The sequence below is a fragment of the Pseudophryne corroboree genome, chromosome 2 (assembly GCF_028390025.1).
Source record: "Pseudophryne corroboree isolate aPseCor3 chromosome 2, aPseCor3.hap2, whole genome shotgun sequence".
In the NCBI taxonomy this organism is placed as follows: domain Eukaryota; kingdom Metazoa; phylum Chordata; class Amphibia; order Anura; family Myobatrachidae; genus Pseudophryne; species Pseudophryne corroboree.
Window position 1 is genome coordinate 768772372 of NC_086445.1, and position 22838 is coordinate 768795209.

General features: G+C 45.6%; 1 protein-coding gene across 1 annotated transcript in view; it reads right to left on the reverse strand.

Moving 5' to 3' along the window:
* LOC135047954 (arylsulfatase D-like) overlaps positions 1-22838 on the reverse strand; it is a 140424-nt gene that overhangs the window by 93493 nt on the left and 24093 nt on the right. The window contains exons 4-5 of the mRNA XM_063955488.1: positions 9828-9949; positions 7552-7674 (exon numbers count right to left, since the gene is read on the reverse strand). Of these exons, the coding sequence (XP_063811558.1) occupies positions 7552-7674; positions 9828-9949 (245 nt within the window). The remainder of the gene's footprint in view (positions 1-7551; positions 7675-9827; positions 9950-22838) is intronic.

Genomic DNA, 22838 nt, shown 5'->3' on the forward strand with positions numbered 1-22838 from the left:
CTGCACAGAAACAAAATAACCCACCCAAACCTAACTCTCTCTGCTAATGTTATATCTGCCCCCCCTGCAGTGCACATGGTTTTGCCCAACTGCTAAAAAATTTCCTGCTGCGATCAACTTGGAATTACCCCCATAGGCGGGCTATTTTTGTTAAAAATTAAAATACTTGTCATGATAGTCACGACTATTAATATATAGGCCTCTTAGTCTGACATAATTTTACAAAAATCACAACATCATCAATTCAAGATGTCAGACATCAGACTGGCAGGTATTTGTTTAGTTTTAAAATTAAACTAACTTTTCATGCTGCAGCAGCTGCTGTATAAAGCACACAGAGTGGAGTGCAGGGCAGGCACGGTGCACTGCTTGACTGTGCTGGGCTCAGTACTGGCACGGCAAGCTCTGCATATGTCTTTTAAACAAACATACAGCAACAAAGAAGCACACCAGTATCTTGCATTATGCAGCCCCACAGTAACATTATATACAGTTCTGCTACAGATGTCTGCACTACAAAGGCTCTTTAGCTCTGCACAGATCTGTTGTGCAATTCTCACCTCTAGGCTGTACATCCTTTTGTAGTTTCAGTGTTGGGAATGACAGTGACTGATCTGGATTGGTGCAAAATTTCTAGGCACCCTAGAAGCCTATCATCCCATCCCATCACCTGTGTCCTGGCTCCTATGTGCCGCCTTTAACCGCATCCCATCACCTGTATTCCATTTCTTCTCTGCCATTCCGCTCATCCCATCCCCTGTATCCCTTCTCCTCTGTGCCACCTCCTTCCCATCACCTTTATCCTGTCTCCTCGGTGCCGCTTCCACACCATGCTGTCAACTGAAACTCAGCTCCTCTGTGCTGCTCCCCCCATCCTGGCACATGTATCCCAGCTCCTCTGTGCCACTTCCCCCATCCCAACACCTGTATCCCAGCTCCTCTGTGCCACTTCCCCCATCCCAACAACTGTATCCCAGCTCCTCTGTGCCACTTCCCCCCATCCCATCACCTGTATACTGGCTCCTCTGTGCTGCTTCGCCCATTCCATCACCTGTATCCCTTCTCCTCTGTGCCGCTTCCCCGCATCCCATCACCTTTTTCCCATCTCCTTGGTTCCACTTCCCCACCATCCCGTCAACTGAATCCAGCTCCTCTGTGCTGCTCCCCCCATCCTGGCACATGTATCCCAGCTACTCTGTGACATTCCGCCCATCCCATCACCTGTATCCTAGCTCTGCTGTGCCGAATCTCTTCATACCTGTACCTCAGCTCCTCTGTGCCACTTCTCCCCATTCCGTCACTTGTATTCCGGCTCCCTGGCACTGCTTCTGCCCATCCCATCACCTGTATCCCGGCTACTTGGCACACTTCCCCCTGCATCCCCACACCTGTATCCTGCCTTCTCGTTGCTGCCTCCCATCCCATCACCTGTATTCCAGCTCCTCTGTGCTGCTTCCTCCCATCCCAACACCTGTATCCCAGCTCCTCTGTGCCACTTCCCCCCATCCCATCACCTGTATACTGGCTCCTCTGTGCTGCTTCGCCCATCCCATCACCTGTATCCCTTCTCCTCTGTGCCGCTTCCCCGCATCCCATCACCTTTTTCCCATCTCCTTGGTTCCACTTCCCCACCATCCCGTCAACTGAATCCAGCTCCTCTGTGCTGCTCCCCCCATCCTGGCTCATGTATCCCGGCTACTCTGTGACATTCTGCCCATCCCATAACCTGTATCCTAGCTCCTCTGTGCCGAATCTCCCCATACCTGTACCTCAGCTCCTCTGTGCCACTTCCCCCCATTCCGTCACTTGTATTCCAGCTCCCTGGCACTGCTTCTGCCCATACCATCACCTGTATCCCGGCTATTTGGCACACTTCCCCCTGCATCCCCACACCTGTATCCTGGCTTCTCGTTGCTGCCTCCCCTCCCATCCCATCACCTGTATTCCAGCTCCTCTGTGTGGCTTCCTCCCATTATATATATATATATATATATATATATATATATATATATATATTGGAAGTGATGGATAAGATCTGAGCGACCAATGGTGGCAGAAAAAAGGACTGCTATTATTAATTAAAAGAAGGGGGTTTATTTATGAACAAAAGATGTTTTATATATAAAAAGACTTATAAAAACACATAACTGGCCAAAGCGGGGTTACAACATCCAAGGTGCTAAATACTAGCACGATGGGACCCTAGGCACATAACAATGAAAAAGCATCAGAATTACACTGGCAAGAGAACAGTTTAAAATTTACATAGAGCACATAAACATTTTTTGAAAGCAAATTAAAAAGCATGGGATTACTAAAAAATACAATTCAAAATGTTAGAAATTAAAAATTAAAAACACGGAATTGATGAGGGATAAAAAGATTTGGAATGCAATTATAATGGAGATGGATAGAGGTAGCTTAACTGAGGATTCAGTAGTATCAGGATTCACCCAACGCGTTTCGTCTGGTCTGACTTCATGACGCCTTTTATGTTTTTAGGGAGTGGCATATAGAGACTGTCTCTTGGGGTATTTTTAAGCTGACGTACGGTGAAAAACTTGTGTCCACTACATAATTTTTTTTTTTTTTTTTTTTGGCGCTGTTTGTTCACCCCATACACATATATATATATATATATATATATATATTATTTTTTTTATTTTTTTCAATAACAAGTCCCAAGTGCTCTGCTCATATTAAACATCAATACATCCCCCTAATCAGATCACACAATCCCGCAAATCATTACTACAGACACCCGCGCCCACTCCAAAAACACATACATTTACACCACCCACAAGTAACTTTAATATATCTAAATATGACATTATACTACATCCCCACCCCACATAATACTGCAACAATACCCGCCTTTCCATATAATATTAATATAAACTCCCGACACCCAGATAACACAAAAAAATACCCACCTTCTGCTTGAAGGGGATTCTGCAGTTTTCTTTCAGTCATGGGCCCTCATTCCGAGTTGATCGCTCGCAAGCTGCTTTTAGCAGCAGTGCAAATGCTAAGCTGCCGCCCTCTGGGAGTGTATCTTAGCTTAGCAGAAGTGCGAACGAAAGGTTAGCAGTTCTGCTACTAAGAAATTTCAAGCAGTTTCAAAGTGGCTCGATACTTACTCCCACCTTGCGATGACTGCAGATTGTTTAGTTCCTGGTTTGACGTCACAAACACGCCCTGCATTCGGCCAGCCACTCTCCCGTTTCCACAGCCACTCCTGCGTTTTTATCAGGCACGCCTGCGTTTTTCAGCACACTCCCTGAAAATGCTGAGTTGCCGCCCAGAAACACCCACTTCCTGTCAATCATACTATGAACACTCGAGCGACTGAAAAGCGTCGCTCGAGCTTGTGTAAAACTGCAAAGTTTTGTGTGAAAGTACTTCGCGCGTGCGCGCTGCGTACCATACGCATGCGCAGAACAGCCGATTTTTAGACTGATCGCTACGCTGCGAAAAACGGCAGCGAGCGATCAACTCGGAATGAGGGCCATGGTCCACATTGAGAAGCAGTGGAGGAGAGGCACACAGACAGGACATGACTTGACCAGTAGGTAGAGACGGGACCATGGGAGGTGGCAAATCATCTGCCAGATCTGGCTGGTTGGAATAAATATCTGGTAATGGATGAGAGCAAATGACAATCAACCATTTGCTCACAAACACTAGAAAATGGACAAAAACTGCCATTCATAAAAATTGGTCAAATCAATGATTTAACCAATTTGTCTGAAAGACAGGTTTTGTCCATTTTCCAATGTTTGGGTTGGGAGTACATTATCTATTGTCATTTGTTCTCATCCAATACCAGATTTTCATTCCAACCAGCCAAATCTGGCAGATGATATGCCAGATAATTGTATAGTGTATGGCCAGCTTTAGTTACAGTCGGGCTGGCCCACGGCACGGCCATTGGGCTGTACTACATTAGGATATTCTTTTGCTCATTATAGTATTTTGGCGGGCCTCGGTACAATGCACCAACTGCATCGCAAGTAGTTCCGCCGTGATTATAGGTGTTCAGAATCTAGAGTTTCAAGATGGAATTGCTTTCCATACTTTAATTTCTTGGAGCATACATGGAGAGTTTTCAGTAGGATTTAATACATGATCATCATCACAAACCTCTTACCTATGGGGACCCTTTAGAGAAATATATAGATTTTGCAACCTGCCCCATGACCTTTTTTCAGGTCTAACATTGGAGTTATCAACATGCATCTAAGTCACACTGCACATGCATATAGATTGTGTTCTTATTAGTTGTACAAGGGTGGTTCAATAAATAAGGTAGCAAGGCCTCTCTTTGCATAAATATATTCAACTCGTACATATAGTATGCTGTAAATATAATCAATAGTATGGTCTTGGTACAGATTATTTTTCCACATAGTCACTATACTTGTCCAAGCATTTGTTCTAACAGTACACCAAGGCATCTATCCCAGCATAGAAGAAATCAGTGTCAAGGGCCTGAAGCCCAGGACATGATGGCTTGCTGAACTTCACAGTACCCAGTGAGATGTTCAGTCCATCAGCAATATCACTAACTGGAATGCGTCTGTCCTACTGAACCAGACCTTCAGTGCAGCACAAATTGTCATCTACTGTATGGTGGACGTGCTTGGCTGGATGTGTAGCGTCTGTCCTGCTGTTTCCTAAGGAAGTGCACCAAACCTGTTTCCATGACATGACATTATCAACGTACACCTGGACAAGTTAGCGATAAATTTCAGCTACTGATGTGCCCATTAGATGCAGAAATCTTATCACACTATGTACCTCAATGTTTGACCATGTTTCCACCAGCCCTGCCATCTTACATCTGATGTTGGGACAGTATGACTGATAAGAGGCGCAGTCTAATGGCCATGAGGGGAAGCAGTGGTCTACCTGCTCTGGCCTGGTGGGAAATTAGAATGAAATAGAGAACATTACACATGAGATGTCTTGTTATCTTACTTACTGAACTACCCTCGTAGATACAATTTAATTGACATGCATGCAGAAGTATATTGGGCATTTCTAGGCAGCAACTGGGAGGTGAATTTTTAGAGAGTAGCATGGGCGTGTTGCTGAAGTGTTTATGTACACAGATGCTTAAACACTTACTTTGAAGGCCCCACACGCTCAACAGGTCAGCGCCATCTTCACAGTGATATTTGGGAAGAAAATGCTGACCACTAGAGTTCAAATACTCTAGTGTGCAGAGTGCCAGAGTCTTTGTTTTCAATGTGCGGCACCAGCTTCCCGAATATATCGCTGGGAAAATTGCACCGGCAACAGGTACAGTATACTCCAGGGAGCAGCAGATTTGGGCCCCTCCAGCAGTCTGGGCCCAGGTAATTAGTACCTGCTTCCCCACCTCTTGGCACCACTGGACATACTCTGATATAGAAACTCCACCTACCATAGGGCTAGTGCAAGTGTCGATGGTGCGACTGATGACACACCAAGCATGTCTATAAATGTACAAAGTGAGTATCTCAGTCCTTGCACATTCATATGCATGGATGTAAAATCAACAACCGGTCTGCTGATACTATACACATTTGTAGGACCAAAGCTGGTTCAAAGAGGTTGCTGCTGCTCATGCTTTTTTTTGGGGGGAAGGGGACCTCACACAATTATTTTATGATTTTTAACTCTTTCTGTACATTTAGACACAGAGAAGCACTGCCCAGATCACACTGCTCACAGCCAGGTCTATAGACTTCGGGCACAACATGACTGAACTTCCACACTAATAAACACGACTAAACATGATTGTATACACCATCAGGAAACACAATTCTGTCAAACATGAGTATTAGTAAACTTGAGTGTTTGATCTTGAAAAACTCTCCAGCGATCCCCAGTGTTTTTAAACTTGGACTAAACACAAATCTTTGTAAATGATACCCCTTCATTAGCACAATTTATCTTTCAGTCTGCAGTTTCCTTCTTCTAATGCAGAGTCACCTGAACCAAGAATCATTCTCTCTGCCTGCCCCGAATTCTATGTTAAGTCGGGTATGGGTCATTAGGTCGACAGTCATTAGGTCGACAGTCATTAGGTCGACCACTATTGGTTGACATGCATGAGGTTGACAGGGTAACTAGGTCAACATGGGCATTAGGTCGACATGAACAAAGTCGACATGGAAAAAGGCGACATGAGTTTTTTTTAAAAAAATTTTTGGTGTACTTTTCTTCATAAAGTGACCGGGAACCCCAATTAGTGCACCGTGTCCCCTCACATGACTCGCTTCGCTCGCCATGCTTTGGGCAAGGTGCCTCGCTCTGCTGTCGCTGTGTTCAGCACAGGTTACCATTCCCAATTGTAGTCCACGTGAATCGTAAAGCATGAAAAAGTAAAAAAAATGATTTAAAAAAAACAACTCATGTCGACCTTTTTTTACGTCGACCTAATGACCTTGTTGACCCAGTGACAATGTCGACCTAATGACTGTTGACCTAGGTCTTGTCGACCTAATGACCATAAACCGTCATCTTTTACTCACAAAAATATCTAATGTAATATACCACTATAAGAACCATTGAAATGCTTCTGAAATCTGAGTCACCTGGCACATATACAGAATTTAAATCTTGTAGTCCAATACTGTGGCACATTCTACTATAATCTCACTGAATCTAGTTTTCAAATTTATACAAATATGTAATAAAGTATCGTAAAGAAAAAGATGCACAATGGTAAAATGGGGGTTATTCAGAGTTAGAAAACAAACAAATTTAAGCAATTGGGCAAAACCATGGTGGTCATTCCGAGTTGTTCGCTCGGTATGTTTTTCTCGCAACGGAGCGATTAGTCGCTAATGCGCATGCGCAATGTCTGCAGTGCGACTGCGCCAAGTAAATTTGCTATGCAGTTAGGTATTTTACTCACGGCATTACAAGGTTTTTTCTTCGTTCTGGTGATCGTAATGTGATTGACAGGAAGTGGGTGTTTCTGGGCGGAAACAGGCCATTTTATGGGTGTGTGCGAAAAAACGCTACCGTTTCTGGGAAAAACACGGGAGTGGCTGAAGAAATGGAGGAGTGTCTGGGCGAACGCTGGGTGTGTTTGTGACGTCAAACCAGGAACGAAACTGACTGAACTGATCGCAGTGGCAGAGTAAGTCTGGAGCTACTCAGAAACTGCTAAGAAGTGTCTATTCGCAATTCTGCTAATCTTTCGTTCGCAATTTTGATAAGCTAAGATTCACTCCCAGTAGGCGGCGGCTTAGCGTGTGCAAAGCTGCTAAAAGCAGCCTGCGAGCGAACAACTCGGAATGAGGGCCAATGTGCACTGCAGGTAAAGCATATATAACATGTGCAGGGAGAGTTAGATTTGGGTGGGTTATATTGTTTCTGTGCAGAGTAAATACTGGCTGCTTTAAATTTACACTCCAATTTAGATTTCATTTTACACACCCCACCCAAATCTACCTCTCTACCCCCCCCCCCCCCCCTGCAGTGCAACATGGTTTTGTCCATTAGAGTGCTATTTTGGTTTGCTTACAACTCTGAATAACCCCCACTGTACTGTACCTATAATCCCAGTAGAATATCCTTTCTTCTGTAGTACTGATGCAAATGTGGTCTCATTAGGGGGCAGTCCACCAGATACACCAATCCACGTTAAAGCACGATTTCCACCACATGTATCCATACCTGGTAAAATAATTATATTTACTATATTTAGCTCCATAAGCATAAATTTACAATTTACATGAAAATACACACAGAAAATAGTACAAACCATTTACAATATATGAATATGTATGTACTGTTCATAATACTATTAGTGGAACACCATTATAGGTAAATATGTGAGTAGTAAGTAAGTAGTATCCTATAATTAGCACTGCAAAAGAAATTAATATTGTGTGTTGTTGTGCTCAAGCCATTCATTAAACAGTTTAAACACAAATGTCACGATTTTGATCACCATGTGTTTTCAAAATATTTGACACAGAAGAAAAAAATAGATACGCATTTCTCCATTATTATTATGTCTTGGATTTTCTGCTCAAATGCCATTTTTGAACAGAAATGAGTCAGTTTCAGTTAGCCCTGAGGGGGGAAGGGGAGGGGTGGGGGGTGGGGGTGGGGGGGTGATTTGCCATTGCAATGGCATAATATGCTGGCAATTGTACCTCATCTCACCCCCCGCACGACCCTATCTCCTGAACTCAGTGCATCATGAATTTTGTATTGACCTCTAAATTGTAAAAAGTAACATCAACTTTTTTTTCAGTTTTCAAAACATGCATAAACCATTTGCCCATTAATCTAAACATGAGTATTACGGAAAATAACACTGAACATGTGCTCTGTAAAAGTCAGTAAAAAAATATGTAAACAAGAAGAATTAAATAAACATTCTTGCTTTTTACTAGGAATCAGTTCAAATAAAACTCAGGCGGTAATAATCGTCACTTAGCAGAGGAGTGAGAATGCAGAAACACAATGGGTATGATTCAGATTTGGGAGTAAAGTAAAAAAGCTAGAAACTTGTACCTGGGGAAGCCGTGTGGCAATGCAAGGGGATGAAATGCAGAATTATTTCTGCGTGCAGGGTAAATACTGGCTTCTTTTGCATGTAGCCCACAAATGCTGGACAGCTATATTTTAACACACCCCTCTCAACTTTGAATCCCTCTGCACATTTTATATTTGCTCCAACTGCTTGGAACCCCGAGAGGGGTGCAGGAAGCAGGCAGTAGCGGATCTTGCCACGGGCAATCAGGACTTTTGCCCGGGGCGCTGCCTTCTGGAGGGCGCCGGCGCCGTTCCAGAGGGCGCCGCACCATGGCAAGATCCGCTACTGTGCCCCCCGCCGCTGTGCCCCCCGCTGTTCCCCCGCTGTGAAGGGAACCAGATGCTACGCGTCTAGTTTCCCTTCGTGGAGGGGACCTTTGCTGTGCGGTGCGCGATGACGTCTTTGCGCACCGCACAGCATTGTGGCACAGATGCTAGGGGTCATAATTGACCTCTAGTGTCTATGCTGATCCAAGGAGAGTAGCGGTGCCGCCGGAGGTCTGCAGCAGTCTGGAATCAGGAGCAGGAATAGTAAGTATTTTTTTCTCTTCAGTGGCGCTACAGGGGGCACAAATGGAGGCGTAACTGACCATGCCCCTGTATGAAGCCACGCCACTATTGTTTTGCCCGGGGCGCCACAAGGGCAAGAACCGGCCCTGGAAGCAGGTAATGCTAATTCTAACTCTCCCTCCCAGCAGCCTAACTCTAACCCTCCATCTCGTAGCGTACAGTAAACCAAACCCTCCTTTCCTGCAGCCTAACCTTAACCCTTTTACCACAGGCTAATTCTAGCCCTCCCCAGGATACTTACATTTAGAGTTCCGGCAGTCGGAATACCAGCATCAGCATTTTGACAGGTGTCAGGGTTCCAGCACTGGCATTCTCAGTGCCGGGATTCCGAATGCCGGGGTCCAAACTACATCTCCTGCACTGCAACATTGTTTTGTCAAAGTGTAAAATGACTTGCTTTGCTCCAAACTCTGAAAGAACTGAGGCACAATACTTCTGAAACACAACAGGGCGTTGTGCTCACAAAATAGGCTGACCAGTTGTATACTATCTTGGATTGACATCTTGGGTGTCATAGTTTATTATTCTCATCATAACTGGACATATATACTGTACGTGTGCTTATTAGTGGGATTTGGTTTGTAAAGAAAAACAGTTAAACATATTTTTAGATTAATTAATATCACTGGATGTGTGGGACTGGTTTATTAATTTACATATTAAACTGCTTGTAAAAAAAAGTCCCAATAATGTACAGTTCAGTAAGTACTTACCAGACCTCAGAGCATATCTTCCTGTCATAAATGCAGCTCTGCTTGGGGTACATATTGACGCTGCTGCTATGTGCTGAGTTAATATAACACCTTCTTTTGCAAGTTTATCAATGTTTGGTGTCCTTAAAAAAATAACATTATAACAAATTATTCTTTTTTTATAATTTTTTTTATTTGAATGTAAATCAGGAGCAAGTTCAGATAATCTAACACTGATATGATAATGTTCATAATTATCTGCGGCCAATTAAAGCACAGCATGGATGAGAAATAAGTGCACTGATTAGGCAACACAAAAATGGCAGCATGTGACACACACAAAACATAACTCAATATTGAAGACAGTAGGTTCAACAGCCATACAGGAAAAAAGAAGAATGTCGGTGCACACTCTAAGCACCAATAACACTGATAGTTTAAAAAAAAATTCAGAAACTCTTACGATTAACATGGAGAATAAGTGAAGATCTGAGTGCGTTTGGCAAAAAATGTGGTCCCATCCACCACACCACGTTACGAAAACCTCATATTTGTCTCAATGGCATTACAACTATATACAATAATCCCAAGAAGTGCAAAATCAATACGGCCTTTCTCATTAGGATGTACTAGCATTATTGTTTTTTCCTTTTTTCTGCTAATGAATAGCATATTTGTCCCTCAATATGTTATCACTTGACTGAAAAAGTAAGGACACAAGTGTGTACTGCCCTACAAATGTCTGATATACGCCAACAGGGTACCTCAACCCCCCACAGTATGTATGCTCTCACAAGCAAGGTCCTTCTCCCTTTTGATTTTTCCCAGCACTGTCCACATCCCCAGTGCATCCCAACGCCTGTCCTATGACAATGATTCTTTCTGTCCGCCTACACTAGGACACAGGGTCTTTGAGTGATACTATCACTCACCAAGGAGCCTATTTATTACCACTAGTAGGCCTGGAACACATGCGGAAACGCTAGTAGTGTGCCCACATTATTAAAAACCCTATAGTAATTGGAGTTTGCTTGCAAGAACCACTGCCATCTTCAGCTGACTCTGGTAGTCTGAGCCCAGCTCCTTCCTATTGGAAGCAGGTCCTGGTTGTGATCCCTCCACTGACACACTACAGCACGACCTTTGGCTGTGTACATACAGCTCACCATGGTGAATTCATAATAATGAATGGGCCATCCAAAAAATCTCCTGATTTAACTATTTGGGATGCATTCAATTTACTGACAATCAAAATCCAGACTGTCAAAATAACGACAGCAACAAAATGTAAATTGCTCAAATTAATTAGGAAATACAGTTCAGGTGCATGAAAGGGAGGGGGTAGTCTGAGCTAGAAATACATTGGGGATAAACCCATGGTGTCCCTCAGCACACCGAGCTATACCTGTACCAAGACATGAAATACATTATATATATATATATATATATATATATATACACACACACACACACACACACACACACACACACACACACACACACACACACACACACACATATATATACATACATACAAACAAACACATGTACATATATACACATACATATAATAGAAATCCAGAGGTCTTAGTTACATACAGTTTGCAAATGTATGATAAGCCACCAGGCCCCGACAAGGCTCCTCTGATGCTGGTGGTCCCTAACTCTAGGTCTGGGCCTGGGGTGTAGAACCCCACAAACCGGCAAAGGCCAGCTAACCCCAGGGCAGCACAATGTGAGAAGGTAAAGTGTTAGTATGTGTTAATAAAGGAAAACAAAATCTATATACAAAAATGAATTACTAGTGAAAGTGTAATTAAAAGACCAGAAGGATTAATAAATGTGTTATGGGGGTGCTAAATAAGATCCCGCAGTGTGCTACCCCAAACCAGCCCAGCCCCACCAATCCAGGGGGAACCGTACCCCAGACCCGCTCCAGGTACTACTACTAATAATAAGAAGAAGAACCCTTTCGGGTAATATAACATAATGCCACATAATAATGGCATCTGAGCAAATGTATCCGAATTGAGAGCTAACTCACCTGAAGATACCCCCGGGATCTCCAAATGGCACTACAGAGACCAGCATACCCTCCAAACACTGGTGCCATCCATGCCCCTCATACTAACAGAACAAAATGAAAGTTGCTCAAATCAATTAGGAAATACAGTTCAGGTGCATGAAAGTCTGAGCTAGAAATACATTGGGGATAAACCCCTGGTGTCCCCCAGCACATCGAGCTGTATCAAGACATGAAAGACCATATATATATATACAGTATATATACAGCCAGCAAACGTAGCACTCCTGGTGTCTTATTAAATAAATCTCTCAGATGGGCAGTTTAGTAACACAACGTTTCAATGCCGTTTTATTGTTAAGGCATTTTCCTCAGGTTACAAATACATACAAGACAGTCTTACCTTTAAAGGCTGCTAATCACCCTGTGACCCTGCCGCGTGTGGCGGGCGGGACACTGCCCGCTCCGTCTGGCGCAGCTGTAGTGACGTCAACCTACGTCACTTCCCCCGTGCGTGCTCCCCATCACCATAGCTACGTATACAGGGCAGACGGGTTACCATGGAAACAAGCAAAAACAAAAACAAGTACTACGGGCGGATCTGGACAACGTAACTGAATCACTATCAGCATACATCCATAACTGCAGTATATAGCCATGTATGGGTGGTGTCTTAAGATCCAACGTAGTATCTATACATAAAACATGATGCAGACAATACAAAGTTCTCGTACAAAGGGGTCGCAATGATATCAAACCCATGAACATTTAAGACATATCATAGCAACATGCTTGTTCAGTATAAAATAAACAGTGGTGGCACCTAAAATGCAGGGGATGTACATATGGGCACTCAATATGATGGCCCTACCCTGTCCCCCCTGTTTACAGCGGTAGCAGTTGCAGGCGCTGAAGAACACATATAGCTACCTATAAAGACGAGCTACATATATGGACGAGTAGGTAGCTATATGTGTTCTTCAGCGCCTGCAACTGCTACCGCTGTAAAACCCACTAGTGTTTCTGACCACTTGCTACTGTAAATTAGATATATCCATATCATTCTGGGGGCATACAGGGGGGATTAAAAAAAAAAAAGATAAAAAAAAACGAACAAACCCTGCTCCCGGCAAAGGGGCGTGGCCTCATTTTAATGGGCGTGACCTCATTGTAATGGGCATGGCCTTGTCTGAAAAGACTACCTCACACCCCAGTTTTTGACCCTGCACCAACAGATCACGCCCACCATAGGAAAAAAAAATTCTACCATATTAAGCCCCACACAGTAATGCCCCCTGCACCATATTATGTCACACACCAGAATGCCCTTGATACATTAAATCCCCATTTTACGGCAGGCAGAGTCCCCATTTTCCACATTACGGCAGGCAAGCGTCCCCATTTTACACATCACGGCAGGCAAGCGTCCCCATTTTACACATCACGGCAGGCAAGAGTCCCCATTTTACACATCAAGGCAGGCAAGAGTCCCTATTTTACGGCAGTCCCACATATTACGGCAGGCAAGAGTCTCTATTTTACACATTACGGCAGGCAAGAGTCCCCATTTTATACATTACGGCATGCAAGAGTCCACATTTTATACATTACGGCAGGCAAGAGTCCCCATTTCATACATTACGGCAGGCAAGAGTCCCCATTTCATACATTACGGCAGGCAAGAGTCCCCTTTTCACACATTACGGCAGGCAAGTGTCCCCATTTTACAGAGAGAGAGAAAGAAATAAAGAAAGCTTACAGAGGCGATTCCCGCTCTTCGGCCTGTCTCACCAGTCGCTCCTCGCGCCGGCCGCCTCTCCCTCTTCGTAGCTTGGCTCCTCCTCAGTACTCCGCTCAGGGGGTGTGGAGTTTTGTGGAATGACGTGGTTACGTTGTGATGTCACGACGCAATTGCATCATTCCTCGAAACTCCGCCCCCCAGCTGGGTACTCGGGAAGAGGGAGGAGGGGGAAGCAGGGAGCCACAGTCAGTGCCGTGGCGGGCGCCCCGTGCGATTGCACGGCTCGCCCGCCCCAAGAAAAGGCCATGACCATAGTTCCAACTTTTCAATTATAAAGCCATTAGGACCAAGGAGTTCAGTGACAAAATAGACAATAGATTTGAATGGTGCTCCTAGGTTAATTGCTCCTAGTACTGCAAGTTTTAATGAGGGAAAAATATTTTCCTTAACACACAGATCCCCACTGCCACAGACACATAGCCATACATTGATTGTAGTTACTAATAGCCAGTGGTGTTGAGAGAGGGGAGGAGAGGGTACAAATTACCTGGGCCCAGGACTGATGGAGGGGCCCAGTGAGGTTCCAGTAGGGACCCAGGCCACCTCCTCCTTACCTAGCAGCAGCAGATGCAGCTTTTCTACTCAGTCCAGCACAAGCTGCAGTGTACTGGGCTGCAGTGTGTATTTTTTTCTAAGGGTACATGACCACACCTCCTGTGATTAGGCCACGCCACTTGAAAAGTACCTGAGCCCAGCCCGGCTCTTGACTGCCCTGCTAATAGCTACTGTACTGGACTGATATAACGCCAGCACCTGCATGCAGGGGCAGATTGGGATGGAAAACTAGCTCAGGAAATTTATGGAAGCAGCCCTAATGGAGGTGTGGTCTGATGAGGGGGTGGGGTTTGTTGAGGGGGGTGCAATCCCTCATTTTAGGGCCTGATTGTATGCAAATGCGGCTTTCCTTGCGTCTTTGCTGCCGCTGTATCTGAGACCAGGGGCAGATTGGGAACTAAAAGCCTTGTACTATTTTGTAGAAGTGCCCCCACATGGCAGCACAAGAGCTATAACATACTATATAGCGATGGCAACATCACTGGATGGCAGTGTTGCTGTACTGCAGAGATGGAATAACAGAATGAACGGGACACTGCAGTGCACTGAGTGTGGTGGGCTGGGGCCACATGACAAAACACAAAACAGGCCCCACAGACATATCAGCCTACTAGGATTCTTCATGGTGAGCCCTATGGCCAACCCGCCCCTGCCTGCGTTGCTATTAGGGTCACAGAAAAAAGTCAGAGGATGCGGTTCCTTGCTGTATACTTGGATCTGAGAGCTGATGCAGCCTTGACAGGAGCATGGCAGAAGGAGTATGATCTTTTACATACTGTATAAGGCAGAGGTCATTTACACATCTTTACTTAATCAGAGGGTTATAACTGAGGAATGTTTATACAGATATTATTCTCAAAATCATCAATAGATATAATTTAAAAGGTGTATTAAAAATCGATCAAGCAAGTCATGTGCATTTTGTGTGCCTGATATGCACATACTGTACAGCACCACTATTATAAAACATTTACCCTCCCAAATGGTGTTAAAAGCATAATAATATTAGTTTTAATCCAGGCACATGCAGTAGTGTATAGATTTGTATACATACAGTATTTCATTTTAAGCAGGAGCTACTGTAGCATCACCTTCAGTGGGGACTGTCACGATCCGGGTATCTGGACGCCATTACTTGCCTTTTAGATGTCTCCTGAAGCTGGCTCAGCGTTCCAGGGCCAGATCTCATCTGTGTTACTGATGTCCACACTCTGCATCTCCCTCCTGTCACTCTGAGACGCTGTCACGGTGGAGCCATGTTTGATCTCTGAAAGGCGTCTCTCGCCCTCCGCGGCCTCCGCCGCCGTTCCTGTGTTCCAGTATACAGTGTGGCGTCTCATGCCTGCCGCGGCCTCCGCTGTCATCCATGTGTTCCAGTATACAGTTGTCAGTCTGGCGTTTCCTGTCCTCCGTGGACTGCGCCGCCATTGTTGCTGAATTTCCACATGGTTTCCAAACTGTCTTTCCCTCCAAGTGCTAACATGGGCGCAGCCATGTTGGTTTCAGTCACATGCCTCAGTCTCCACCAATCCGCTGCGCTGTTGAATCTGCATAATTGTTCAGCCAATGCCTGCCTTGCTGCAGGTATAAGTATCCTGTGCCTGAACCAGGAAATCGTCAGTGCTTTGGTTGTCAAACCTAGTTCCAGTCTCTCTCTCTCCTGTGGTTGTTTCTCCAGGTTTCCAGCTCCTGATTCCAGCCTTCACTAAAGAGACCCGCACCTGCTTTCCATCCTGCGGTGCAGCCTGACTCTGCAGTCCTCCGTGATTGTTCCAGTTTCCAGCTACCAACCCATCTGCTTCCAGCGGTCAGCTTTCAGCAGTATCCAGTCTTCTTAAAGTGCCGGTGTTGTTCCAGCGGATTCCTACCTACCAGCAGTATCCACAAACCATCGGTACCCTCCTTTCATCTCTTCCTATATCCACGCTCTCTAGCATCATCCTACTACCTGGCTGGTTCCATCCAGTATCCACTCCGTGTTCTATCACCTGGCTGATTTCATTCAGCATCCACTCCGTGTTTCTACCATCTGGCTGGTTCCATCCAGTATCTACAGCAGTCCGCTCAAGCTACAGTGTTACCAGCTTCACCTGTTACACCTGCTGGCGTGTTCCTCGGCTACCATCACTACTACAGACAGGCCTGGTAAGGATATTCCATCAATGGGACTTTAACATCCGTTCCTCAACCAACCAGTGCTCTGTAGCTTCTCCCAAGGTTATAGTGATCCAGGAAGTGTATTATTTATCACTGCTCATTCTCATCTTTAATTACTGCTGTATTAATATGGAGTTTGTTATTAAATCTTTTATTGACTTTTAAACCTGGTTGTCATGGTCACACCTTCGGGTAATCCTTCTACACTTACATGTCCAGGGGTCTGATTAAACCTCCCAAGTTCAACTTTATCTCAGCCCCTACAACTGAGGCTTCCTCCTGTCAGCCTAGACCCTCAGTTGTGACAGTAAGCACTGACCATATGAATCCAGCCGGAGACCAGGATCAAGCGGCCAGGCCGATGCAAGAACTGGCAGCCAGACTCGAACATCAGGAGGCTGCACAAGGCCACATCATCCGCTGTCTCCAGGATCTCTCTACTCGGCTGGATGGGATCTTAACAACCTTCCGTGGATCAGGCGCGTCCAATGCGTCCACCACAGTGACACCAGCTGTAACCCCACCCACCTTACCCATTTCTGCTCCACGTCTTCATCTTCCGACGCCAGCAAAATTTGATGGATCTCCAAGATTCTGCAGGGGATTTCTCAATCAATGTGAAATCCATTTTGAGCTTCAACCTGGCAATTTCCCCAGTGATCGTACTAAAATTGCCTATATTATTTCCCTTCTCAATGGCTCAGCCCTTGACTGGGCATCACCTTTATGGGAGAAGTCTGATACCCTGCTATCTTCCTATACTGACTTTGTAACAACATTCAGGCGCATCTTCGACGAGCCAGGTCGGGTAACTTCAGCTTCATCTGAGATTCTCCGTTTACGCCAGGGAACGTGTACTGTGGGACAGTATCTTATACAGTTCAAGATCCTGGCATCCGAACGGGCATGGAACGACGAGGCCCTGTATGCTGCATTCTGGCATGGCTTATCAGAACGCATCAAAGATGAATTAGCTATTATGGACTTGCCCTCTAAGTTGGATGAGATAATCTCACTATGCACAAAAGTTGATCTACGGTTCAGAGAAAGAGCGTCTGAGCGAGGAAGATCATCTACTCCAAAATCTTCTGCTCCTCCTCCTCGTCAACCGTCTCCATCCAAAGATGAGCCCATGCAAATTGGTCGTTGCCGTCTATCTCCCGCTGAGCGCCGAAGACGTCTTTCTGAGTCTCTCTGTCTCTACTGTGCAGCTCCGTCTCACGTCATCAATGCCTGTCCCAAACGTCCAGGAAACTTCAAATCCTAGCTCGCCAAGGAGAGGGCCGGCTAGGAGTAATGATCTCTTCTCCATCTCCTCATGATTGTAATCTCCTAGATTCCGGAGCAGCTGGGAATTTCATAACTGAAGCATATGTTAAACGGTGGTCCCTACCCACCGAGAGACTTTCCTCGTCCATTTCCTTGACTGCCGTGGATGGCAGTAAGATTTTTGACGCAGTTATTTCTCTAAGGACTCTACCAGTTTGTCTGAGAGTAGGAGTTCTTCATTCAGAATTTATTTCTTTTCTAGTGATTCCAAGAGCCACACATCCAGTGGTTTTGGGCCTTCCATGGCTTCGTCTCCACAATCCATCGATTGACTGGACGACTACGCAAATACTAGCATGGGATTCCTCCTGTGCTGAGACCTGTTTGTCCAAAGTTTTCCTGTTTGTTCTTCCTCCCCCAGGTCGTCTGATGTTCCACCTCCTCCATATCAAAACTACACGGACGTGTTCAGTAAGGCTTCCGCTGATATCCTTCCTCCTCATAGGGAATGGGACTGTCCAATTGATCTCATCCCAGGGAAGGTTCCACCTCGAGGCCAAACTTATCCGTTGTCCTTACCAGAGACACATTCCATGGAGGAGTACATCAAAAAGAAATGGCGAAGGGTTTTATTCGACCTTCTTCTTCCCCAGCTGGCGCAGGTTTCTTTTTTGTTAAGAAGAAAGACGGTGGCCTGCGGCCGTGCATCGACTACAGAGGTTTGAACGACATTACCATCAAGAACCGATATCCTTTACCCTTGATTACAGAGCTCTTTGATAGAGTTAGCGGAGCAACCATCTTTACAAAGTTGGATTTGAGGGGTGCCTACAATCTCATCCGGATCCGAGAGGGTGACGAGTGGAAGACCACCTTTAACACCCATGATGGACATTATGAGTACCTCGCTATGCCCTTCGGATTGAGCAACGCTCCAGCTGTCTTCCAGCATTTCGTGAATGAGATCTACAGAGACATCTTGTACCGCCATGTCGTGGTTTATATAGATGATATCCTTATCTTTGCCAATAATCTAGAGGAACATCGTTTCTGGGTAAAGGTGGTTCTGTCCCATCTCCGTGTCAATCATCTCTATTGCAAATAGAGATGGATCCTGAGAAACTGCAAGCAATCCAGAATTGGCCAATACCCTTAACCCTCAAAGGGGTGCAGAGGTTTTTAGGATTCGCCAATTACTACAGAAAATTTATACAAGACTTTTCCACCATTGTGGCGCCTATCACTGCGTTGACCAAGAAGGGTGCTAATCCGTCCAAGTGGTCTGAAGAAGCTACGCAAGCTTTTCATCTATTAAAGCAACGGTTCATCTCTGCACCGGTTCTGAAACCGCCCGACATCAACTCTCCTTTCATCCTTGAGGTGGATGCCTCCTCCGTTGGAGTAGGAGCGGTGTTATCCCAGAGGGCTAAAGATGGTCATCTACATCCTTGCAGTTTCTTCTCCCGGAAGTTCTCCCCAGCTGAGCGCAACTATACCATTGGCGATCAGGAGTTACTAGCCATCAAACTCGCTCTAGAGGAGTGGAGATATCTGTTGGAGGGAGCTTCTCATTCAATCACTATACTTACTGACCACAAGAATCTTTTATATCTGAAAGGCGCACAATGTCTTAACCCTCGTCAGGCCAGATGGGCACTTTTCTTTTCCAGGTTCGACTTTAAACTCCAGTTCTGTCCGGGCTCTCAGAATCACAAAGCCGATGCCCTTTCCCGCTCTTGGGAGCAAGAAAATGAGTCGGAATCTTCGGACAAGCATCCTATTATTAATCCGTTGCCATTCTCCACGGTAGGGATGGACTCTACGCCCCCACCAGGGAAAAGTTTTGTGAAGCCGGTGTTAAGGAAGAAGCTCATGCATTGGGCCCATGCTTCCCGTTTTGCCGGACATACAGGCATTCAGAAAACCCTTGAGTTTATCTCTAGGTCTTATTGGTGGCCAACTCTGAGGAAGGACGTCATGGAGTTTATTGCATCTTGCCCAAAATGTGCCCCACACAAAGTATCCCGCCAGTCGCCTGCGGGGCAACTGGTTCCGTTATCTGTTCCCCGTCGACCGTGGACCCATTTGTCGATGGACTTTGTTACAGACCTGCCTACGTGCAACAAGTTTAATACCATCTGGGTGGTAGTTGACCGGCTCACCAAGATGGCACATTTCATTCCTCTCACCGGTCTTCCGTCAGCTTCCAAGTTGGCTCAAGTGTTTATTCAAGAGATCTTCCGACTCCACGGTCTTCCTGAAGAGATCATCTCTGATCGAGGAGTACAATTTGTAGCCAAATTTTGGCGAAGTTTGTGTCAAGCCCTCCAAGTCAATTTAAAGTTTTTCACAGCTTACCATCCTCAGACCAATGGTCAAACTGAGAGGGTGAATCAGGACTTGGAGGCCTTCCTCCGCATCTATGTGTCTTCCTTTCAAGATGACTGGGTTCAACTACTTCCCTGGGCCGAGTTCAGCCATAACAACCAATACCATTCCTCATCTTCTTCAACACCATTCTTCATCAACTATGGATTCCACCCTAAAGTTCCAGAATTCAAGCCGCTTCCAGCAACTTCTGTACCAGCAGTGGATGTCACCTTGCACCAGTTTTCAAATAACTGGAAAAATGTTCGAGCGGCTCTGCTCAAAGCATCGTTTAGATACAAGAAGTTTGCAGATAAGAAGCGTAGGGCAGTTCCTGCTCTCAAGGTGGGTGATCGTGTGTGGTTGTCTACGAAGAATTTGAGGTTAAGAGTTCCCAGCATGAAGTTTGCACCTCGTTACATCGGTCCTTTTCAAGTTGAACAAGTCGTCAATCCTGTTGCTTACAGTTATGCCCCTTCTTGAAAATACCTAGGACATTCCATGTTTCCCTACTGAAACCGCTGATTCTGAATCGGTTTCATTCTGCACTACCTCCGGCTCCTAAAGTCCAGACTCAACGAGGAGTTGAGTATGAAGTTGCCAAGATTCTGGATTCACGTTTCCGCTTAGGTCAGTTGCAATATCTTATTGACTGGAAGGGCTATGGTCCTGAAGAACGCTCTTGGACCAATGCTTCAGATGTCCATGCTCCTGCCTTGGTTCGGAATTTCCACTCCAAGTTTCCTCAGAAGCCTAAGAAGTGTCCTGGGGCCACTCCTAAAGGGGGGGGGTGCTGTCACGATCCGGGTATCTGGACGCCATTACTTGCCTTTTTAGATGTCTCCTGAGGCTGGCTCAGTGTTCCAAGGCCGGATCTCATCTGTGTTACTGATGTCCACACTCTGCATCTCCCTCCTGTCACTCTGAGACGCTGTCACGGTGGAGCCATGTTTGATCTCTGAAAGGCGTCTCTCGCCCTCCGCGGCCTCCACCGCCGTTCCTGTGTTCCAGTATACAGTGTGGCGTCTCATGCCTGCCGCGGCCTCCGCTGTCATCCATGTGTTCCAGTATACAGTTGTCAGTCTGGCGTTTCCTGTCCTCCGTGGACTGCGCCGCCATTGTTGCTGAATTTCCACATGGTTTCCAAACTGTCTTTCCCTCCAAGTGCTAACATGGGCGCAGCCATGTTGGTTTCAGTCACATGCCTCAGTCTCCACCAATCCGCTGCGCTGTTGAATCTGCATAATTGTTCAGCCAATGCCTGCCTTACTGCAAGTATAAGTATCCTGTGCCTGAACCAGGAAATCGTCAGTGCTTTGGTGGTCAAACCTAGTTCCAGTCTCTCTCTCTCCTGTGGTTGTTTCTCCAGGTTTCCAGCTCCTGATTACAGCCTCCACTAAAGAGACCCGCACCTGCTTTCCATCCTGCGGTGCAGCCTGACTCTGCAGTCCTCCGTGATTGTTCCAGTTTCCAGCTACCAACCCATCTGCTTCCAGCGGTCAGCTTTCAGCAGTATCCAGTCTTCTTAAAGTGCCGGTGTTGTTCCAGCGGATTCCTACCTACCAGCAGTATCCACAAACCATCGGTACCCTCCTTTCATCTCTTCCTATATCCACGCTCTCTAGCATCATCCTACTACCTGGCTGGTTCCATCCAGTATCCATTCCATGTTCTATCACCTGGCTGTTTCCATTCAGCATCCACTCCGTGTTCTATCACCTGGCTTATTTCATTCAGCATCCACTCCGTGTTTCTACCATCTGGCTGGTTCCATCCAGTATCTACAGCAGGCCGCTCAAGCTACAGTGTTACCAGCTTCACCTGTTACACCTGCTGGCGTGTTCCTCGGCTACCCTCACTACTACAGACAGGCCTGGTAAGGATATTCCATCAATGGGACTTTAACATCCGTTCCTCAACCAACCAGTGCTCTGTAGCTCCTCCCAAGGTTATAGTGATCCAGGAAGTGTATTATTTATCACTGCTCATTCTCATCTTTAATTACTGCTGTATTAATACGGAGTTTGTTATTAAATCTTTTATTGACTTTTAAACCTGGTTGTCATGGTCACACCTTCGGGTAATCCTTCTACACTTACATGTCCAGGGGTTTGATTAAACCTCCCAAGTTCAACTTTATCTCAGCCCCTACAACTGAGGCTTCCTCCTGTCAGCCTAGACCCTCAGTTGTGACAGGGACAAGTACAGAACATTGTGGATGTAATTATGTAAACTAAACACTACTAGAGGGTCTACAAACAAAGCAAATGAAGATTGGTTTACTACATTATACTTAAAACAGGATATATTGATGTGCTTAGACTGTATTACATATATTGAGGTGTAAAATAAATTCCGTTCATTCCCATAGATTTGGTACGTAAAAGTGGATGTATCATCAAATATAGTGGCAGATTTATTAATGAGTGATATTCATTACCAGCAGCAGCTCCTACCTTTGAGGAGGAGAGGGGCTGCCACGGGCCAGGTTCCAGGAGAGGATGAAAGTCGCTGCGCATGCACAGCTAAGTATCTACTTGACTGCGTATGCGTGATCACTATCAGGGAATCACAGCCCGGTCTGGCAGTCCCGAAGGGAGGAAACCCCTCCCAATGGGACTGCCTGTACTGGGGTTGACTGGCAGTTAGGACTTCTAATAGAAGTCATCACTGACAGTCTTTGTGTAACTGGCTCACTGACAACATGCAGTGGCAGATTTTACTGAGGGAGGTGGGGTGGAGGGGAGATGGGGGAGGGAGGGGGACCTGTAATCCTGCAGCCCATAAGTAAAATCCACCACTCGTCCTCGTGCTCATTACTTATCTTATATGGTGCTCCAAAAAAATCAGCTGCTGCTTC